The sequence below is a fragment of the Scyliorhinus torazame genome, chromosome 13, assembly GCF_047496885.1.
Source record: "Scyliorhinus torazame isolate Kashiwa2021f chromosome 13, sScyTor2.1, whole genome shotgun sequence".
NCBI classification, from domain to species: domain Eukaryota; kingdom Metazoa; phylum Chordata; class Chondrichthyes; order Carcharhiniformes; family Scyliorhinidae; genus Scyliorhinus; species Scyliorhinus torazame.
In genome coordinates, this window is record NC_092719.1 from 159962496 (window position 1) to 159986600 (window position 24105).

The 24105-nt window shown below is 44.2% G+C and overlaps 1 protein-coding gene across 1 annotated transcript in view; it reads left to right on the forward strand.

Moving 5' to 3' along the window:
* The window catches only part of LOC140387632 (prickle-like protein 2), a 385150-nt gene that overhangs the window by 314072 nt on the left and 46973 nt on the right, over nucleotides 1–24105 (forward strand). The window contains exon 3 of the mRNA XM_072470826.1: nucleotides 20332–20515. Coding sequence (XP_072326927.1) covers nucleotides 20332–20515 — 184 coding nt within the window. The remainder of the gene's footprint in view (nucleotides 1–20331; nucleotides 20516–24105) is intronic.

The window sequence follows — 24105 nt, forward strand, 5'->3', positions numbered from 1 at the left end:
GCACACAGGAGCTCCTGGATTCCATTGTGATCCAGGGCGAACATGTCTGCAGTAAGTTTATGAGCGGGATTCTCCAGTCCGCCAGCCGTGTTTTTCTGTGCAGCATGCCCTAACCAGCAGAGGGATCCTCCATTCCGGCAGCCGGCATATGAGATTTCCCATTGTGGCCACCCCATGCCATCGGGAAACCAGTGGGCATGGGTGCACTGCCAGCGGGGCAGAGAAACCCGCCGCGAGAGAATTCCGCAGTATAGGTTTATTACCTGAGCCATGTGCAAATTGACATAGGGCAAATAACATGAGAGAAATGAATGTGTGGTTCAAAATCTGGTGTGGGAGAAATGGGCTCCGGTTCATGGGGTACTGGCATCAGAATTGGGAAAAGTGGGGTATGTATCATTGAGACGCTCTTCACCTGAATCACACTGGGGCTGTTGTTCTAGTGAGCCATATAATTAGGAAGGTAGAGAGGGTTTTAAACAAAGTAGTCATGGCAAGGGATTAAATTTGGGCAGATATGGTAGAAAAGAAACAAGGCAAGAGAGAAAGGTATTAATATTGGAAATTATAAACAGAGTGTGGCAGGAAGGGAGAGTACAAACCTAAAGGTAAATCAGCAGTCAAGGCTAGATGTTATAAAAATAATAAAGGAACACCATTAAACACTCTGCTTCTGAATGCACAAAGTATTAAAAACAAAACAGATGAACTGAAACACAAAAAAAAAATACGACCTAATAAACATTACAGAGACATGGCTGCATGTTGAGATAGATTGGAACTTGTATATTGAAGGATATATGGCATTTAAGAAGGACAGAAAGCTAGGAAAAGGGGGAGGGCGGCTTTTTAATTGATGATGGTGTAACCACATCAGAGAGGATTGACCTAAGTTCAGGAAATCAAGATGTGGAAGCAGTTTGGTGGAGATGAGAAATGAATAAGGCAGAAAGTCACTTGGGGAAGTGGTGCATAGGTCAACAGAAATCACACGGTGAGACAGAGTATAAAGGAAAAGATAATGGGAGCTTGTGGGAAAGGTACAATGATACTCATGGAGGACTTTTGACCTTCAGTTATATAGACTGGAAAAATCAGATGGGCAAAGGTAACCTAGATGAGGAGTTCCTGGGATGTTTTCGAGATCGTTTCTTAGAACAGCACATTCTGGAGCCAACCAGAGAGCAGGCTACAATAGACCTGGTATTGTGCAATTAGATCAGACAATTTGCTGACCTCATAGTGAATGCGCCTCTAGGTAGTAGCAATCATAATACGATTGACTTTACATTCAGTTTGAGGGAGAGAAGAATAATATCTTAAACTTAAAAAAGGGCAATTGTGAGGCATGAAAGCAGAGCTAGCTAAAGTAAACAGGCAAATTAGGTTAAGTGATAGGTCAGTAGAGATGCAGTGGCAAACATTTGAATGGATATTTCAGAATAAACAGAACAGATACATTCCAACAAGAAAATGTTTGGAGGGTGGACCAACCATCCATGGTTAACTAAAATAGTTAATAACATCCAAGAAAAAGCATATAATTGTGCAAAGATTGGTGGCAGGTCAGAATATGGGACAGAATATAAAAGACAACAAATAATGACCAAAAGATTGGTGAGGGAAAAAATAGAAATTGAGAGAAAGCTAGCAGAAATATAAAAACAGATGGGTGCAGTTTCTATAGATATTTTTTAAAAACAAGAATTAATAAAGTGAATGTTGGTCCTATAAGTGCATATGGGGAATTAATATTGGAAAATAAGGACGTGGCAAATGAATTTAATAGGTATTTTGCATCAGCATGGAGGATGTAAGTAACATCCTAGAAATAGCTATAATTAAGGAAATGCAAGGGAGGAACTCAAGAAAATTACAATCACCAGGAAAGTGTCACTTAGCAAATTGTTGCAACTGCAAGTCCTGATGGACTTCATCCTTGGGTCTTAAAAGAAGTGACTAATGAGTGAGTTGACAGATTGATTTTAATTTCCCAAAATTCCCTAGATTCAGGGAAGTTCCATTAGAGTGAAAAGTAGTGAAAGTACCTCCTTTGTTCAAAAAGACAGGGAGACAGAAAGCCGGGAATTACAGGCCAGTTAGCTGAATGAACATCTCTGAAAGGAAAATGCTGGAGGCTATTATTAAGGACGTTATAGTCGGGCACTTAGAAAAATTAAAGATAACCAGACAAAATCAGCATGATATGAGATGGAAATCAAGTTTAGCTGCTTATTGAACATGTGCTGTGGATAGAAGGGAACTGGTGGATACTGTACTTAGATTTCCGGAAGGCATTTGATAGTTGCAGCAAAGGTTATTGTGAAAAATAAAAGTTCATGATGCAGAGGGTAGTATATTGGCATGGTGAAAAAATTGGCTTCGACAGGAAAAAGAGAGTAGGCATAAATGGGCAATGTTCTGGTTGGCAAGATCTAATAAGTGGTGTGCCATAGGGATCCGTGCTGGAGCCTCAACCTTTTACAATTTATATAAATGACTTGGATGACTGAAGGTATGGCTACTAAATTTACAGATGACCCAAATATAAGTAGCAAGGTAAGTCATAACGAGGACATAGGAGACTACGAAGGGATAGAGATAGGTTAAGTGAGTGGGCAAAGGTCTGGCAAATTGAGTATAATGTGGGAAAATGTAAAATTGTCCATTGTAGCAGGAAGAATAAAAAGGAAGCGTATTATCTAAATGATGAGAGATTTCAGAGCTCTGAGATGCAATGCTATCTGGATGTTCTAGTGCATGAATCATAAAAGGTTAGTATGCAGGTACAGCGGATAATGAGGAAAACAAATAGAATGTTATTGTTTATTGTGAAGTGAATTGAATATAAATGTAGGGAGGTTATGCTTCAGTTTTGCAGTGCACTGGTGAGACCACATCAGTCATACTGTGTACAGTATTGGTCTCCTTATTTAAAGAAGGATGTAAATGAATTGGAAGCAGTTCAGAGAAGGTTTATTAGACTAATTAAGGAAGGATGTAAGTGCATTGGAAGCGATTCAGAGAAGGCTTACTAGACTAATCCCTAGAATGGGAGGGTTGGCTGATGAGGAAAGGTTGGACAAGCTGGATTTGTATCCTCTGCAGTTTAGAAGAATAAGAGGCGACTGATCAAAACATATAGGATCCTGAGGGGTCTTGACAGGGTGGGTGTGAAAAGATGTTTTGACTTGCAGGTGAATCTAGAACTAGAGATCACTGTTTAAAAATGATTAAAATCATTTAAGACAGAGATGAGGAGAAACTTTTCTCTTAGACGGTCGTGAGTCTTTGGAACTCTCACTCTCAAAAGCCAGTGGAAGCAGATTTGTTGAATATATTTAAGGCAGAACTAGATATATTATTGATAAGCAAAGGGGTGAAAGTTACTGGGGTAGGCAGGAATGAGGAAGTCAGGTTAAAATCAGATCAGCCATGATCTTAGGCTCTCGGGGCTGTGGCCTACTCAGGCTAATTCAAATTTGTATGTACAGGCATTATGATAGCTGCCAGGAAAGCAGGCATGGACCCAAAATGGGCATCATGAACATAGTTTTTGCAGGCATGATTACAAACTTAGTAATATTGTTGCTATCATGATCTGCAACCTATAAAGAGGTGTAGATATTGAATGGCACATGCAATGTTTGGTGAGCTGTGAGAGTGGATGTCAGGTACTGCCATAAAAATGCGTAAGTTCTGTCACTGTCTTTCTGGATATGGGCAGCCTCCTGGCTCTGTTTCTTGAGTGAATGGAAGCAGTGAGCAATGGAGCAGGATCAGAGGCATACAACAGAGGCAACTAGTGAGATTCAAATGAATAGTATATGTCCCAGACTAGGAAAAAAATGTTCAAGTAAGTGAATGTCCCACCAATCTCTTCAAGATGGGATCTGTTCCTCCCAAGGCAGAGAATGAATTTGAGTCCAGAGCCTGTATAACAACCATTCAAATTCCACAAAAGCTGCAAAAATCTCTTCAGCACAGACTTCAGGCTACTGGTGCAATGAGATGTCATGCCACAGTCTACTCTACACTTTTATCTCTGCCTCCTCAACAGAGTTAATAAATGTTTCTATTTCCTCGTGAGCTGTCTGTGCCCTGCCATAATTTCCTGCTGCTCCTTAGTATGTTACCATATGGAAATCTCTAACACAGATAGGGTGCCAATTTCATTGCTGGTGCTTGGGGATGAGTCAGCTGATGATGGTGTCTCCTGAAAAGAAGTCACCCCTGAGGTGTTGTCATCTGTAGCTTCCAAAGTGGGCCTCTAGAAAAGGATTAACATGATGCTGATAGCTTGGACAGGAGCGGATGGGGTGTATTGTAATGCACATTTATGTAATTAATGCATAATTGTGCATTTTTTTGAGTACAGGTGGATGCTATAGAAACCATTTTCATAGAAATCCCTGGCCTCAAATATTCTATTCTGACATCTCTGGCAAGTCATTCATCACCAGTATTTGCTTTTCCAGCTCGATGAGATACGTAGTATTGGCTGGTCCTCCAGTCTTTCTCCTTTCCCTTGTGTTTTGCACTATCTATAAGCAGTCCACGTATTTGGGCTTCTGTGTTTCTGTTTGGGAAAATATTAAATATTGAGTAGAAGCAAATAGAATTAAATGGGTTGAATGAAAAGAATGTTTGAGGGTGGAGTGATGAGAGAAGTTGATGATCATGCAAAGGTTACCACGTGAAACAGGAATACTGCAAGCAAAAGGTGAGTATATATTGTAATGATAAGTGGCACAGTTTTCCCCTGTAAGGAAAACAGAAAATGTTATTTTTGATTTCCATCATTCATTGTATTTTGCTTTTTTATTTCTGTTCCCTTTTGCTGAGTGATGAAGGGGAGGAAATTGTTCGGTGCTGGAGGAGGAGAAAAGGGCTGTTGCCATGTGGTGTTACAAGAGATGGAGATGTGAGCTGCACTCACCCTAGTTCTCTTGTGAGCTCTTTGAAGTGCATCCTGTACTGCATCCAGGTGCAGGTGGTCATGTTCTTTGAGTTGAAAATTTCAAGCCTGGTACACCTTGTGTTTTGAAATCCTCCTCCCTCTGTCTGGAAGGAGACTTTGTACTTCATCCTGATCTGTTCCTATTGAATCTCCAGGGAAGCTTCAGAGAACCTCTTGTTTGAATACAGTTTCCTCCTGCACCAGTGTGACAGGTAATTTTCTTTCCAGAAGTAAATGCAACCTTTCTTTAAGAACTACATTCTTCTTTAAATAGGCTTCTGGCTTATGCAACAGAAATTGAAGATTTTAGAGTGTGCAGATTTCCCATTGTGTCAGGGAATCATGTGTGAAACTACCTGCAAAATTGTAAATGTGGCCCAGGGGGTAACATACTACAGGCCTGTTACCTATTGCACAGAGTGAGTTTCATACTCCCCCATTTGCCACTCACTCAAATCAGAGTCACTGTGATAGCTTGACAGAATTATGACTAGAAGCAAGAAGTTAACAGGTCTGTCCTTCACATGCTTTTCATTCAACAACTCCCAATTTTAATTCTGTTCGCTTCTAGTCACATAAAATTTCTGCACAAGCAGAAGCTTGTTGAAGAATATTAATGAATCTCAACATTCATTAACAAAACCTTTCTGTTTCTGAAACTACTTCACTGAGTAAAAGTGTTATATAGAATGAATTAATTTTGGGGTCTCAGGTTATTGAAAAGTGTTCAACTGTTGTGGAGTAGAAGAAAGCAGCTAATGTAGTGAATAATGAAATTGCTAGCTAACCCTGAAAATGTTGGATAATAACTAACCCAGTATAATTTTTTTTTGCTACTCATAAGTTTGCCATCTTAAAAACATGACCTTAAATTATGCTACAGATGGTTTGTGGTTTTCTTTGTGATTCTTATTATCAGAATGGATGTCGTAGTGTTCACAAAGACCGCAGTAGCTAAGACCATAAGACATAGGAGCGGAAGTAAGGCTATTCGGCCCATCGAGTCCACTCCACCATTCAATCATGGCTGATTTCAACTCCATTTACCCGCTCTCTCTCCATAGCCCTTAATTCCTCGAGAAATCAAGAATTTATCAACTTCTGTCTTAAAGACACTCAACGTCCCGGCCTCCACCGCCCTCTGTGGCAATGAATTCCACAGACCCACCACTCTCTGGCTGAAGAAATTTCTCCTCATCTCTGTTCTAAAGTGACTCCCTTTTATTCTAAGGCTGTGCCCCCGGGTCCTAGTCTCCCCTGCTAATGGAAACAACTTCCCTACATCCACCCTATCTAAGCCATTCATTATCTTGTAAGTTTCTATTAGATCTCCCCTCAACCTCCTAAACTCCAATGAATATAATCCCAGGATCCTCAGACGTTCATCGTATGTTAGGCCTACCATTCCTGGGATCATCCGTGTGAATCTCCGCTGGACCCGCTCCAGTGGCAGTATGTCCTTCCTGAGGTGTGGGGCCCAAAATTGCTCACAGTATTCTAAATGGGGCCTAACTAATGCTTTATAAAGCTTCAGAAGTACATCCCTGCTTTTATATTCCAAGCCTCTTGACATGAATGACAACATTGCATTTGCTTTCTTAATTATGGACTCAACCTGCAAGTTTACCTTTAGAGAATCCTGAACTAGGACTCCCAAGTCCCTTTGCACTTCAGCATTATGACTTTTGTCACCGTTTAGAAAATAGTCCATGCCTCTATTCTTTTTTCCAAAGTGCAAGACCTCGCACTTGCCCACGTTGAATTTCATCAGCCATTTCTTGGACCACTCTCCTAAACTGTCTAAATCTTTCTGCAGCCTCCCCACCTCCTCCATACTACCTGCCCCTCCACCTATCTTTGTATCATCGGCAAACTTAGCCAGAATGCCCCAGTCCCGTCATCTAGATCGTTAATATATAAAGAGAACAGCTGTGGCCCCAACACTGAACCCTGCGGGACACCACTCGTCACCAGTTGCCATTCCGAAAAAGAACCTTTTATCCCAACTCTCTGCCTTCTGCCTGACAGCCAATCGTCAATCCATGTTAGTACCTTGCCTCGAATACCATGGGCCCTTATTTTACTCAGCAGTCTCCCGTGAGGCACCTTATCAAAGGCCTTTTGGAAGTCAAGATAGATAACATCCATTGGCTCTCCTTGGTCTAACCTATTTGTTATCTCTTCAAAGAAGTCTAACAGGTTTGTCAGGCACGACCTCCCCTTACTAAATCCATGCTGACTTGTCCTAATCCGACCCTGCACTTCCAAGAATTTAGAAATCTCATCCTTAACAATGGATTCTAGAACCTTGCCAACAACCGAGGTTAGGCTAATTGGCCTATAATTTTCCATCTTTTTCCTTGTTCCCTTCTTGAACAGGGGAGTTACAACAGCGATTTTCCAATCCTCTGGGACTTTCCCTGACTCCATTGACTTTTGAAAGATCATAACTAACGCCTCCACTATTTCTTCAGCTATCTCCTTTAGAACACTAGGATGTAGCCCATCTGGGCCCGGAGATTTATCAATTTTTAGACCTCTTAGTTTCTCTAGCACTTTCTCCTTTGTGATGGCTACCATATTCAACTCTGCCCCCTGACTCTCCGGAATTGTTGGGATATTACTCATGTCTTCTACTGTGAAGACTGACGCAAAGTACTTATTTAGTTCCTCAGCTATTTCCTTGTCTCCCATCACAAAATTACCAGCGTCATTTTGGAGCGTCCCAATGTCAACTTTTGCCTCCCGTTTGTTTTTAATGTATTTAAAGAAACTTTTACTATCATTCCTAATGTTACTGGCTAGCCTACCTTCATATTTGGTCCTCTCTTTCCTTATTTCTCTCTTTGTTATCCTCTGTTTGTTTTTGTAGTCTTCCCAATCTTCTGACTTCCCACGACTCTTTGCCACATTATAGGCTTTCTTTTTTGCTTTGATGCATTCCCTAACTTCCTTTGTCAGCCATGGCTGCCTAATCCCCCCTCTGATAACCTTTCTTTTCTTTGGGATGAACCTCTGTACTGTGTCCTCAATTACTCCCAGAAACTCCTGCCATTGCTGTTCTACTGTCTTTCCCACTAGGCTCTGCTCCCAGTCGATTTTCGTCCGTTCCACCCTCATGCCCCTGTAGTTACCTTTATTTAACTGTAACACCTTTACATCTGATTCTACCTTCTTTCTTTCAAATTGGAGATTGAATTCTACCATATTATGATCACTGCCTCCTAAGTGCTCCCTTACTTTAAGATCTTTAATCAAGTCTGGCTCATTACATAACACTAAGTCCAGAATGGCCTGTTCCCTCGTGGGCTCCATCACAAGCTGTTCCAAAAAGCCCTCCTGTAAACATTCAATGAATTCCCTTTCCTTGGGTCCACTGGCAGCATTATTTACCCAGTCCACCTGCATATTGAAGTCCCCCATGATCACTGTGACCTTGCCTTTCTGACATGCACTTTCTATTTCGTGGTGCATTTTGTGCCCCTGGTCCTGACCACATGGACCACAACAACTGGATCCTCCCCCTCCCTCTCCAGCTAAGTTGAATATCAAAGCTAACATTTATTACGCTACTTATTAAAGCTCGACCACTTACTCCTATAGCAAGCAATAATCGAGTAATCTACAGTCTACACTCTACTAACACTAGTCTCTATATTCTATCCATAACTGTACTCTGCACTCTTTTTAAAAAAAAAGACATTTATTAAAGTTTTTAACACAATTTTTCTCCCTTACAAACAATACCCCCCCCGTAACAAAAAAAAGGAAACGAGAAATTGCGCGGAGCAAGATATATACATGACAAAATAGTATCTTTACATAGCTTTGTACACTGGCTCTCTCCCGTACGTGCCAATTTCCCCGGCTCTTCATGTTATCTCTTGCTCATCCACCCCCCCCCCCCCCCCAGACAGCCCCCCCCCCCCCCCCTCCCTGGACTTGGCTTGGCTTGGCCCGGACTTTCACCACCTGAGATATTGCTCCCGCCACTCCTCTCCAGAACCCCTCCAGTGCCGGGCATGACCAAAGCATATGGACATGGTTCGCCGGGCTCCCTGAGCACCTTCCACATCTGTCCTCTACCCCAAAGAACCTGCTCAACCTCGCCCTCGTCAAGTGAGCTCTGTGAACCACCTTAAATTGTATTAGGCTGAGCCTGGCACACGAGGAGGAGGAATTAACCCTACCCAGGGCATCAGCCCACAGACCTTCCTCGATCTCCTCCCCCAGCTCATCCTCCCATTTACCCTTCAACTTTTCTACCAGCGCTTCTTTCATCTCCTGGTGTATTGCCGACACCTTGCCCTCCCCGACCCATGCACCCGAGATCACCCTGTCTTGAATTTCTTGTACCGGGAGCAACGGGAATTCCCTCACCTGTCGCCTCACAAAAGCCCTCACCTGCATATATCTAAAGGCATTTCCCGGGGGTAACTCAAACTTCGCCTCCAGTGCCCCTAGGCTCGCCAACGTTCTGTCAATGAACAGGTCCCCCATTCTTCTGATCCCCGCCTGATGCCAGCTCTGGAACTCCCCGTCCATCTTCCCCGGGACAAACCGATGGTTACCCTTGATCGGGGACCACACCGATGCTCCCACACCCCTGTGCCGTCTCCACTGGCCCCAGATCCTTAGCGTTGACGCCACCACCGGGCTCGTGGTATACTTTGTTGGCGAGAGCGGCAACGGTGCCGTCACCAACGCCCCAAGGCTCGTTCCTTTGCAGGACGCCATCTCCATCCTCTTCCATGCCGCCCCCTCTCCCTCCATAACCCACTTGCGGATCATCGCCACATTTGCTGCCCAGTAGTAGCTCCCCAGGTTTGGCAGCGCCAACCCTCCTCGGTCCCTACTGCGTTCCAGGAACCCTCTCCTTACCCTCGGGGTCTTATTCGCCCACACAAACCCCAGCGGGAGCGGTAGCATGTCCCATCTTTTAAAATCCTCCTCCATTTGCTCCGCCAACCTCGTCAGATTCAGTTTATGTAGGGCCCCCCAACTCCTGGCTATCTGGATCCCCAGATACCGAAGGCTCCCCTCCGCCCTCCTCAGCGGTAGGTCCCCTATCCCTCTTTCTTGGTCCCCCGCCTGTAATACAAAGAGCTCACTCTTCCCTACATTGAGCTTATTGCCCGAAAACTCCCCAAACTCCCTTAGAGTCTGCATGACCTCCACCATCCCCTCCATTGGATCCGCCACATACAGCAACAGGTCATCTGCATATAGCGACACCGATGCTTTTCTCCCCCTCGGACCACCCCCCTCCATTTATTAGACTCCCTCAATGACATGGCCAATGATTCGATCGCCAATGCGAACAACAGGGGGGATAGGGGGCACCCCTGCCTCGTCCCTTGGTACAGTCAAAGGTACTCCGACCTCCGCCGGTTCGTCACTACACTCGCCACCGGGGCTCTGTAAAGGAGCTTAACCCAACTGATAAACCCTCCCCCGAACCCAAACCTACGTAGCACCTCCCAGAGGTACTCCCACTCTACTCGGTCAAAGGCCTTCTCCGCGTCCATAGCTGCCACTATCTCCGCTTCTCCCTCCACCGATGGCATCATTATCACGTTTAAGAGCCGCCGCACATTGGTGTTTAGCTGCCTACCCTTTACAAATCCTGTCTGGTCCTCGTGAATCACCCCCGGGACACAGTCCTCGATCCTCGTGGCCAGCACTTTTGCCAGCAACTTTGCATCCACATTAAGGAGTGAGATCGGCCTGTACGATCCACATTGCAGTGGGTCCTTGTCCCGCTTTAGGATCAAAGAAATTGTCGCTTCCGACACTGTCGGAGGTAGAGTCCCCTCCTCTCTTGCCTCATTAAAGGTCCTCACTAGTAACGGGGCCAACAGGTCTACGTACTTCCTGTAGAACTCCATTGGGAACCCGTCCGGTCCCGGGGCCTTCCCCGCCTGCATGCTCCCCAAACCCTTGCTCAGCTCCTCCAACCCAATTGGTGCCCCCAGACCAGCCACCTCTTGCTCCTCCACCCTCGGGAATCTCAGTTGGTCTAGGAATCGTCTCATACCCTCTTCCCCCGCTGGGGGCTGAGATCTGTACAGCTCTTCATAGAAGGCCTTGAATACCTTGTTTATTTTCGTCGCACTCCGAACCGTGGCTCCCCTTCCATCTTTGACTCCCCCTATTTCCCTCGCTGCCATCCTTTTACGGAGCTGGTGTGCCAGCATCCGACTGGCCTTTTCCCCATACTCATAGGTCGCCCCCTGCGCTTTCCTCCACTGTGTCTCCGCCTTCCCTGTGGTCAACAGGACAAACTCCGTTTGGAGCCGTCGTCTTTCCCCAAGTAATCTTTCCTCCGGGGCCTCTGCGTATCTCCTGTCCACTCTCAAAATCTCCCCCACTAACCTCTCCTTTTCCATGCCCTCTGTCCTCTCCCTATGAGCCCTAATGGAGATTAGCTCTCCCCTGACCACCGCCTTCAACGCCTCCCATACCACCCCTACCCGCACCTCCCCGTTGTCGTTGGCCTCCAAGTACCTTTTGATACACCCCCTCACCTTCCCACACACCACCTCATCCGCCAGCAGTCCCACATCCAGCCGCCACAGCGGGCGTTGGTCCCTCTCCTCTCCCAGCTCCAGTTCCACCCAGTGCGGGGCATGGTCCGAAACGGCTATGGCCGAATACTCCGTCCCCTCCACCCTCGCGATGAGCGCCCTGCCCAGAACATAAATATCTATCCGGGAGTAGGCTTTGTGTACATGGGAAAAGAAAGAAAATTCCCTGGCCTGCGACCTTGCAAACCGCCATGGGTCCACTCCCCCCCCCATCTGATCCATAAACCCCCTAAGTACCTTGGCCGCCGCCGTGTGGGAGATCCCCCTCCCACCTTTCTTCCCACACGCGGGAAAGACAAAAAACCCCGTGCTTTCCAAAGCCCGCTCCGCCCCCTCTCTCCCCCAGCCCATGTAACATTTCCTGCGCGTGATTGTGATTGACCCCCTATATACAACAACCATCACACATCAAACCTCAAATATCAAATGTCAAATATCCCCCCCACCCTCACAAACCCTCAGTTGGAGTCCAACTTTTCGGTTTGTATAAATGTCCACGCCTCTTCAGGCGTTTCAAAGTAGTAGTGTTGGCCCTTGTATGTGACCCACAGTCGCGCTGGCTGCAGCATTCCGAATTTCACTTCTTTCCGGTGCAACACCGCTTTGGCCTGGTTGAAACCCGCTCTCCGCTTTGCAACCTCCGTACTCCAGTCCGGGTATATTCGGATCTCTGCATTGTCCCACTTACTGCTCCGCTCCTTCTTGGCCCATTTCAGGACCCACTCTCTGTCTGTGAACCGGTGGAACCTCACCACCATCGCCCTTGGCGGCTCATTTGCCCGATGCCTCCTCGCCAGCATCCGGTGTGCCCCGTCCAACTCCAGCGGCCTCAAAGGGGCCTCCTTGCCCATCATGGCCCCGAGCATCGTGCTCGCGTACGCCCCGGCATCGGCCCCCTCCGCTCCTTCAGGGAGTCCCAAGATCCGCAGATTCTTTCTCCTCGACCTGTTCTCCAGGTCTTCGAGTCTTCCCGCCCACCTCCTGTGTAGCGCCTCGTTCTGCTCCACTCTCACCACCAGGACCGAGATCTCGTCCTCGTTCTGACCAACTCTTTTTTGTACCTCCTGGATCTGAACCTCGTGGGCCTTCTGGGTGATCCCTAGTCCTTCGATTGCCGAAAGCATAGGCGCCAGCATTTCCTTACGCATCTCCTCGCGCTGCTCCTCGAAGCAGTGCTTAATAAACACCTGCAGCTCCACTTTGTCTCTGGCCGCCGCCATTTTGTCTTTTTTCCCCATTTTTTCCCGTTGTTCCAACTCCTGCAGCTCCACTTTGTCTCTGGCCGCCGCCATTTTGTCTTTTTTCCCCGGTTTTTCCCGTTGCTCCAATGCCACTTTTGTGGCCGTTACGCTTTGAGTCCGTTTCATAAATGTTGGAGGGGGACCTCCCTCTTACCTTCCCCACGGGTTAGTCTCGAAAAAAGTTCCGTTGGGGCTCTTCTAGCGAGCCCGAAAGTCCGTGGTAGCGGGAGCTGCCGAATCGTGCGGCTCAGCTCCGCATAGCCGCACCCGGAAGTCGCCGTACTCTGCACCCTCTAGATATCTCCTCTGCACTCTCTCCAGCCCTCTTGCAGAGGCCTGAGAGTCGCTTTATATAGTTCTACATCTAGCTCCATCTAGTGGTCACTTATGATATTACATTCACCCTTTATATTCTAGACATTCTACATAATGTCACATGGTTGTTAATTAGCACTTTCAAATTGCCATATAAAGCATCACGTGTGAACCAAAATACTGCATGTTTTGTATCTGCAAAGAACATGTATACACATTGTGCCTGTTTCAGCCAAATAAAATAAATAAAGCCATTTGCTGATTCATTCAAAAGGGCAATGCCTTACTTAACCAATCAGAGTCAAGGTATCTTGTTTAAACTTCTAGTAATGCCTGACAATTAATTGTCAAACGACTAATTGAAACATGGTTATTTGGCCCACAGAAATGCATTCTTCTTCCTGATAACATTTGCGCATGGTTCTTTTTACTTTAAGTACCTACCACATTTTGCTGACATTTTTCTGGTGAAATGAAATGAAAATCGCTTATTGTCGCAAGTAGGCTTCAATGAAGTTACTGTGAAAAGCCCCTAGTCGCCACATTCCAGCGCCTGTTCGGGGAGGCTGTTACGGGAATTGAACCGTGCTGCTGGCCTGCCTTGGTCTTCAAAGCCAGCAATTTAGCTCTGTGCTAAACAGCCCCTGGTGCAGCATTTCTTGCATACAATGTCTAACAGGTAAATAACAATACAAAAAAAAGACAAAAAAACATTAATACTGGAAAACTGTAATAAAAATAAGAGCCAAATTTTGTTTTCAAAATAATGGTGAAGCTAATAGCTCTCCCTATTAAGTGCAAATTCTACTGCAACTTCAGACGATGATTAATACACAATTGAACCCAAAAATCAAAACGTTGCTGTCAAAGATGCACCCCTCTACTGTTCATTTCATGAGAAAGGGTGTCTCCCATTCAAATGCATTAAACGGCTTAAAGTTCCTGTATTTGTACTGTAGAAATAATGTAATGTGGCCATTTCTAGTCTAGTCCATTAACAATGTCAAAAATTATCATTTCTGCCTGTCTGACACAGAAAATTAAGTTTTTAAAGAGATTTTTGTAAATATAAAATTCATTGTCTCTTTTTTCTCTCTCAGAATCCAATCCTTTGTTGCCTCTCTTCGTATCTTGACATTGAATTTACCATTTGAGCTTTCTTCATGGTCCTTGCACTGTTAATTTCACAATCATTCAATCTGATTGGTTAAGGCCAGGATTTTTATTCTGATGAGAGTGCTTGAACGAAGGCAGGGCGATGTTTACCTCCACCCTTCAGGTCAATGTGCCAGTTCCCTGACATAAAACAAAAGACTGAGGGTGCGATTTTTCCACCCGGCGCCGATCCCATTGCTCTGGGAGCATCGCCGGAGAGGCCCAAAACAAGTTTCACGCTGGGCACCCAACAGCATGAGAATCACCCGACCCGCTGCATCAGTCACAATCCTGATCATACCATTAGGCTCATCTAGATATACACAACCAGTTTAATGCCGTAGTCTCCCGGCTTCCACATAGACACGGGAAGAACGTGCAGACTCCGCACAGTCAAGGGCCCAACCCGGGAATCGAACCTGGGATCCTGGAACTGCAAAACAACTGTGCTAATCATTGTGCTACCGTGCCGCCCACAATCTTTCACGCAGCTTTTCATTTTTTGCACCGAATACAATCTATCACCCAGAAGGGAGTCTGTTAATAGCGAAAAATTACAGGTCTGTGCTTTGAGCCTGAGATCTGTTACAAAACAATCAATCATTTCACCTGCCTTTTCGACTCGTTTTCGGAAAATATAACACTCAAGCGTTCCATTAATCTACGATTCACAATGTCTGTCGAACTTTGACAATATATTTCTTTTTATCACCTTCATTCTCAAAGTGGAATAAGTTATACAATTCTAATGCTTGCGGACCAGCCAAGGTTAAGAATGCAATCTTTCGCTGATCATTGGCCACTTCGAGGTCTGAGGCTGAGAGGTAGAGTTCAAACTGTTGTTTGAAATTCCTCCTGTTCACATCTACGTTACCTGATGTCCTGAATTGCTTTGGAGTCTCCAGACCTTCCACGAAGCTTCAACTGGGCATGTTCCTTCGATGCAACTTACTTTCATGATATCATTTAGATAGGAGTCTTGATGAGATTTTTTTTTTGAATTTTGCAAGTTTTATTTTCTTTGAGATTTTTTTTCTCTCTCTAAATTTAACTAAACTACCTTGGTGACCTCTCCTGTTACCATGTGATGTTCTCTGTTGTGTTTATCAGGATGTCTTGAGAATGTAGATTTTAAAAAGAACATTAAGCAATGTTACTGAACAAAGCTAATTTATTTAAACTACTTTAATAAGATTCGAATAAGTCAACCAGGTATAAGTTATTAAATTAAATTGTACGATATCTCTAACTACAGAACTCTACACTATGCAACTAATCTATCGCACGCCTAAACACTTTCTCCCAGAATCCCAGGAGTCACATGATATTTATATCACTGCTCCTTACCTCCATCTGGTGGTGAGAAGTATTAACATCATATTGTTAACTCTTTGGATTCCTTACAATATACATAAGAACATAAGAACTAGGAGCAGCAGTAGGCCATCTGGCCCCTCGAGCCTGCTCCACCATTCAATGAGATCATGGCTGATCTTTTGTGGACTCAGTTCCACTTTCCGGCCCGAATACCATAACCCTTAATCCCTTTATTCTTCAAAACACTATCTATCTTTATCTTAAAAACATTTAATGAAGGAGCCTCTACTGCTTCACTGGGCAAGGAATTCCATAGATTCACAACCCTTTGGGTGAAGAAGTTCCTCCTACACTCCGTCCTAAATCTACTTTCCCTTATTTTGAGGCTGTGCCCCCTAGTTCTGCTTTCACCCGCCAGTGGAAACAACCTGCCCGCATCTATCCTATCTATTCCCTTCATAATCTTGTATGTTTCTATAAGATCCCCCCTCATCCTTCTAAATTCCAACGAGTACAGTCCCAGTCTACTCAACCTCTCCTCGTAATCCAACCCCTTCAGCTCTGGGATTAACCTAGTGAATCTCCTCTGCACACCCTCCAGTGCCAGTACGTCCTTTCTCAAGTAAGGAGACCAAAACTGAACACAATACTCCAGGTGTGGCCTCACTAACACCTTATACAATTGCAGCAGAACCTCCCTAGTCTTAAACTCCATCCCTCTAGCAATGAAGGACATATTGTTATGAAATATACTGAGTCATTGTGAAGCACATGAGATGAATTGACTCATCCATTCTCATCCCGTGATTCTGCAGTGCGCCAGGTAATTCTCAAGACGTGAACACACATCTCTCACTCTGATTGTCCTGGTAGAGAAGCCTGTTTCATGAATCCCGAGGCTCTACATCTCTGACCTCCTGTCTTCCGCCCTCCAAGGAGGCTGGCCACAGACTCTGCCTCCCCTGTCTCATCCTGCTCTGAAATGATGAGCATTTCATTGTGTTCCATGATTTCTGATATGCACAGAAGGACCCATTGAGGTGCAAATGTCTGCACTGTATAAGAAGCCTTACTATTTATTTCCTTTGTTCCCATTTCTTTTATGCTATTTTGGCCTGTGGATCCATAATCAGAATGTGCCTTTAAGCCTAAGACTCACAATTGAAACAGCCTGCTTGTGAGGACACTATGTTCCCAGGTTTTGTTTTTTGAAAGGAGAAGTCAAACTCCTCAGCACCAAGTGGATCATAGGAATTAGATTTGGAGGGAGTTGACTCGATTGGTTAAGTGGCAACCGGTGAGTTGGCTAGGCACAGTGCTCTGCCTGATAAGGGTCAGTGCTTGGTTCCTGCGTAATGCTTTCTGAGAGAAGCGACAGAAGCGTTCAGACCTTGGAAGTGAGAGGAATGCTCTCACTCGCCTGCTTACTGAAGTGAAAGAACTGCTTTATTCTTCTGAAAACAGCGGGTGCCTGCCAGATCATCTGCTGTGAACTTGGAATGATGCTCAGTCTGCAGAGAAGATAGCCAACCTTGCCAGAGGAAACCATCTCAAGCCTATAAGGAAGAAGTATCAAAACGAAAGCTGAACTTGTCTGTGTGTATGTGTCTATAGTGGGGTAGTTAGGAAGGAGGGTTGGGAAAGGTGAATTAGATTGCCAGTTACATTTTCTGTCTGTTTAATTATAATACTAAAAATAATAAAAGGTTACTTGTGTTAAAGTTACAAACCTGGTGAAAACAGTTTATTGGGATCAACCAAGGACCTCCGGTATTTTAAATAAAATCTAATTTCACCTGTGCTGCGAATACGGGTCAAGGGAGGCTGGAATTGACCGTGCACTTACACGGTGTATCATGACAACTGATGGAAGGTTTGCAAGAAAGACGGTGCAGACTCTGATGTATCAGCCTCCTCTGACTCCTGAAGAACATTGGCGGTGTGTGAACGCCACCCCCTCTGCACTAGTCCTGGGAGACAACTAGAGAACAAGCCATTCTAAACTGGGTATTGTGTAATGAGAACGGAATCATTTACAATCTATTTGTGCGGGACCCATTGGGGATGAGCGACCATAATATGTTAGAATTTTTCATCAAGATGGATAAAGCAACATTAGGTTGATGACTAATTTAGATAGCTGCCTTGGATGCCTGAATATCATTCAAGCCAATAAAACTGTGGATATATTTAGGCACTCTCAGGGTGCAAAGCATTTCCTGCAAAATTTGTAATTTCTTTCTCTGGCTGGGTTTTATGCACCCGATCGACAGGTTTGAAGGCAAGGGGCTCATAACATCCAGCAAATACCCTTCCCACCACCTATTTGGTCACCCAAACTTGTATGGGATTTTACAGAGGCAATGGAGATGTCTGGTGGCCTGTCCAGCCTTGGGCCATTTGCAACCCATAAGTGGCCACTTAAGGATCTCATCCCACCCCCACTACTATTTTACTCATGGCAGTGGGGGGCCAATGCCATGTGGGTATCCCAACAACTTTAGCTCCATGGGTTAGTGTTGGGCATGTATGGAGGGGATCGGGCCTCTTTTGCGAGTCTCCTGTGCCCATCGGAGATCCTACCTCCAAGATCGCCCCCCCCCATACCCCAACTTTCTACTCAAATCATAAAATCCAGCACCCCATTTTCCATCTGAGAAATAGTTGTGATGATGCCTAATTATTACCCTGTTGTCTACGAAACAATGCCAAGCTTACTGCTACCATTGTTATCGCAGAGCCTGTCCTTTCCTATCAAAATGCGTTTGCTTGCTCATTTACTGTATGCATTCATACTTGAGAAGCTTGAATGTGCAGTTGAATTCTTCCCTGTTACGTTCTGACATTTTCCGTCAGCAACAATTGAGCATTCTATAGCTAATCAAAGTTTTGGGCATCTACTGGTTTAGTGCTTGATTATTTACATTGGAACTGACTGTTAATTTTTAATTGCTTTTAAAAATGGATGTTCCTATAAACAGTATATTTGATGGCTGTGTGCTATTGTATTGTCATTTTCAGGGGATAGAAATGTTTTCCTCTTTTTGTAGAAAAACAGGGGTCCCAGTCTGCAAAATATCTACTGCATTGGAAGCTTCCAGCTGCTGACCAATATTTTTGTATTATAGCAAGGTTTACTTGACTTTGAAGTCATGATATATATTTTGCACCTGAAACAATTACTATATAATTTCATAGCATGCTTTAATGTATTGTATAAAATAGAATGCACTAAATTCTGAATTGTTTTAACATAGAACATACAGTGCAGAAGGAGGCCATTCAGCCCATCGAGTCTGCACTGACCCATTTAAGCCTTCACTTCCACCCTATCCCCGTAACCCAATAACCCTTCCTAACCTTTTTTGGTCACTGAGGGCAATTTATCATGGCCAATCCACCTAACCTGCACGCCTTTGGACTGTGGGAGGAAACCGGAGCACCCGGAGGAAACCCACGCAGTCACGGGGAGAACGTGCAAACTCACATGCTAATATTTTATTAGCCACAATTAGACCATAATTAACTCAAGCACTTGATGCCTTTCTGGGCTTTAAAATAACTTGTTAAATACATTGTTGATTTTTCTTTAGCTTTGAAATGCAGTTTTTAAACATTGTTTACAAATATTTCCAAAACTATGCAAAATTGTTTTTCATTTCATTCTCTGTACATTCAAAGCATTGTATCTAGTACTTAAAAAAAAATTGTTGCAAAGAAGTACTGCCATATGCAATTGATTTTACATTCTTGCTACAATTTGAAATCAATCTAAAATGTTCATGCCTGCACAGCTGTAGAACGTTCCTTTAGCAACTGTCATCTTAACCCTTACCCTGCCAAAAATAAGAACCCTGTACTGTTAGCACTAACAGATGATGTGACCAGCACTTTAAGGGTTTTAATTAGTTTTGATAATTAAACTTTTTAACAGGGTTCTGTTTTTCAAAAGGCAGGAACTGTGTGCTAAAATGAGTCCCCATGCTGAGTGGATGCAAACCAGATGCCCATTGTCTGTTTGGGTCTAAATGCATTCTTGTTCTAATGAATAGCAGGAAATTGGGAAAATCTGGCAAAAGTCCATGAGCTAAGATAAACTATTCCCTTCTATGAAGATATCTAATAAAGGCAGCATTGAAGCAGGAAACTTTTTTCTCTCGCAGTTTGCTTTCCTAAACTTTGACACATCTACCATAAGTACTTGAATTTATTCAAAATCAGTTGATAAAGTATTTATTAGTAAGCCAAATAACTGATTATTTTTAATGTTTAAATTAATTCATGAAGAGCATAGTTTTGAGATTGAGCAGCATTGAATATGTCTATTCCAGCAGGGTGTCAGTTTTGAAATATTAGAACCTTTGTGATTTTCTCACTTGATTCATGCATTGCAATAGCAAGTCACTTCACATTTGTAGTTAGACTAGCTATTCGATGTTTTGCTAATTGAATTGATTGTTCCTGGCAGCCTGTTTCCCTGACAGCAGAACCAGCTTAGCTCTGACAGCTTTAACAACCTGACTATAGCCTTAGAGTCCCTGACCTTCCTAGGTTGTGCAACATGTATAGGGCTATAAACCACAAAAGGCACACACGCAAGAATATAAAACTGACTTGAATGCTGTCGGCTACTGCCAGAGGCTGGTTGCCAAGTATGTGTTTATAGTTAAGTAACCAAGCTTGCAGCTTGACAGTGATCATTTCAGCAGTTTCCCTACTGCGGTGAGCTTACAAATGGCTATTTTACTTTTCACAGAAAGATCTGTCTTCACTGCAAGTGCCCACGTGAAGAACACATAGTGACAGTGATGCCTTTAGAAATGGAGAAGACTGTGAACAAACTTATGTATGATTTTCAGAGGAACTCCACATCTGATGATGATTCTGGCTGTGCTTTGGAGGAATATGCCTGGGTTCCTCCTGGTTTGAAGCCTGAACAGGTATTGCTATTTCACTGCTAAATTTACCATTTCAATCTTTTCTACAGCATTTTGCTTAATTGCTATAAGGCGGAAACCTATTTCTTTTAACAGGTACAGTGTTATCTGCTTTGCTTAGTTTATATAAGGCAGTCTGATTTCTCTGTAAATTCACATTAATGGAATACCACTTTCCAGAAATAAGGTGTCAGTCTCCCTATTTAGAAAGATTCACCACAGCCTTGAGTTCCACACCAGAATGTACGGGGAAGACAGGGGCACAACATCCAAATTCTATACACTTCAGTAGTCTATTACTTCCAACCAATTTCTGGGGATCAATTAAATAAATGCTTAAGAAATATAGTATACATTTTTTAAAATACAGATACGGCACTTGTGCATACTTGTTATTGTTTTCTATTTTATGATGGTTATTTCTCTTTGGCAGTAATTAGATAGTCTACTCTTGGCAGCTGATTTATGAAAGAGGAAGTCTACTTTGTAGGAATGAGTGATAATTTTGGTAAAGCTTATATCAGCTTTGAGATCCACATTGAATACTCATATTTTAATGGCTAACACAACTCCAACCTTCATAGCAATTAGTGTGATGATAGTGAATTACCAGCATTCACACTGCAAGATTTCCAAAGTTCTTCCTTCCACCAAAATTAAAGCAGAATCCCACAAACTTTCATGCCCATCAAGTCCTGTTTCACAGATCTTTTAAAATGTATTTGCCATTCTGTTGAGCATGGTGCTTTACAGTAATGGGTTGAAGCTTACTAAATTATTCTGTAATAGATTGCCAAAAGCAATGAATTGGGAGCATGAGCTACAAGAATGCATCAAAGACAAGAAAAGCTTTTGAGCTCATTCAACCAACAGAATGGCAAATTGACTTTAAAACCTGTGTTGGGGTATAGCATAGATAGTATGGAGTGGAATTGTTTTTGCTATAAATGCAAATTTTATGATCAGGTTGGGCGAGTGGGCAAACCAATGGCAGATGCAGTATTATTTGGATAAGTGTGAGGTTATTCATTTTGGAGGCAAAAACAAGAAGACAGATTACTATCTGAATGGTTGTAAATTGGGAGAGGGGTGTGTGCAGCGGGACCTGGGTGTCCTTGTGCACTATTCGCTGAAGGTAAGCATGCAGGTGCAGCAGGCGGAAAAGAAGGCTAATGGTATGTTGGCCTTCATTGCAAGAGGTTTTGAGTATAGAAACAGGGATGTGTTGCTGCAATTGTACAGAATCTTGGTGAGGTCACACTTGGAGTATTGTGTGCAGTTTTGGTCTCCTTTTCTGAGGAAGGATGTTCTTGCTCTCGAGGGAGTGCAGCGGAGGTTTACCAGACTGATTCCAGGGATGCAGGACTGTCATATGAGGAGAGATTGACTAGGTTAGGATTGTTCTCGCTGGAGTTCAGAAGAATGAGGGGGGATCTCATAGAGACTTATAAAATTCTAACAGTACTAGACAGGGTAGATGCAGGGGAGATGTTACCAATGATGGGTGTGTCCAGAACCAGGGGTCACAGCCTGAGGATTCAGGGAAAACCATTTCGGACAGAGATAAGGAGACATTTCTTCACACAAAGAGTGGTGAGCCTGTGGAATTCATTACCACAGGAAGTAGATGATGCTAAAACTTTGAATATATTCAAGAGGCAGCTGGATATAGCGCTTGAGGCGAATGGGATCAAAGGCTATGGGGAGAAAGAAGGATTAGGCTATTGAGTTGGATGATCAGCCATGATCGTGATGAATGGCGGAGCATGCTCAAAGGACCAAAAGGCCTCCTCCTGCTCCTGTCTTCTATGTATCTATGTATTCCATGAAGCCCTTGGGGAGATCCATTGACGATCTCCCATGTCCTCTGTGGTCATCATAAGATACCTCCTCCCTTGAGCCGATTTCCTCCTCAGGACTCTCGTGGTGAGGAGGTCCCTGCAACGTCCTCGCAATCGGTCTGAGGTCCGTTGAGGATGGAACGGAACCTGGAGGTGTGAACTAGATCGGTGATCTTCATTTCCGGAGGTAGCACTGAAGAGTTACAAATGCGGATTCCTCATCGGTGTCTGCTACAGTCAGGACACCTGGTTCATCTGCTCCCATCTCAGAACTTGAGTCCTCGTTATTAAAGAACAAAGAACAGTACAGCACAGGAACAGGCCCTTCGGCCCGCCAAGACCTGCGCCAATCATGATATCTGCCTAAACTAAAACCTCCTGCACTTCTGGGGTCCATATCATAGATTATCATAGAATTTACAGTGCAGAAGGAGGCCATTCGGCCCATCGAGTCTGCACCGGCTCTTGGAAAGAGCACCCTACCCAAGGTCAACACCTACACCCTATCCCCATAACACAGTAACCCCACCCAACACTAGGGGCAATTTTGGACACTAAGGGCAATTTATCATGGCCAATCCACCTAACCTGCACATCTTTAGACTGTGGGAGGAAACCGGAGCACCCGTAGGAAACCCACGCACACACGGGGAGGATGTGCAGACTCCGCACAGACAATGACCCAAGCCGGAATCGAACCTGGGACCCTGGAGCTGTGAAGCAATTGTGCTAACCACCATGCTAACGTGCTGTCCTATACTCCCATTCTATTCATGTATTCGTCAAGATGCCTCTTAAACTCTGCTTTCGTATCTGTTTCCACCACCTGCCCAGCAGCGTGTTCCAGGCACTCACCACCCTCTGTGTAAAAAAACAAAACAAAAAAAAACCTGCCTGGCACATCTCCTCTAAACTTTCCCCCCTCGCACCTTAAACCTACGTCCCCTAGTTATTGACCTTCCCACCTTTTGGGGGGGGGAGCGACTATCCGCTCTGTCCATGCCACTCATAATTTTGTAAACCTCTATCAGCACGGCCCCTCAACCTCCATCCTTCCAGTGAAAACAATCTGAGTTTATCCAACCTCTGCTCATAGCTAATACTCTCCAGACCAGGCAACATCCTGGTAAACCTCTTCAATACGCTCTCCAAAGCATCCACATTCTTCTATTCGTGTGGTGACCAGAATTGTTCGCAATATTCCAAATGTGGCCTAACTATGATTATGTACTGCTGCAGCATGAATTACCAATTTTTATACCCCAACCCCCCGACCGATGGAGGCAAGTATGCCATATGCTTTCTTGACTACCTCATCCACCTGTATTGCCACTTTTGGTGATCTGTGGACCTGTACGCCCAGATCTCTCTGCTTGTTAATACTCCTAAGGGTTTTGCTATTTATTGTATAATTCCCACCTGTATTAGACCTTCCAAAATGCATTACCTCACATTTGTCCGGATTAAACTCCATCTGGCATTTCTCCGCCCAAATCGCCAACCGATCTATACACTGCTGTATTCTCTGACAATTCTCTTTACTATCCGCAACTCCACCAATCTTTGTGTCGTCTGCAAACTTATTAATCAGACCAGCTACATTTTCCTCCAAATCATTTATATATACTACAAACAACAAAGGTCCCAGCACTGATCCCTGCGGAACATCACTCGTCACAGCCTTCCATTCAGAAAAGCACCCTTCCATCGCTACCCTCTGTCTTCTATGACCGGGCCAGTTCTGTATCCATC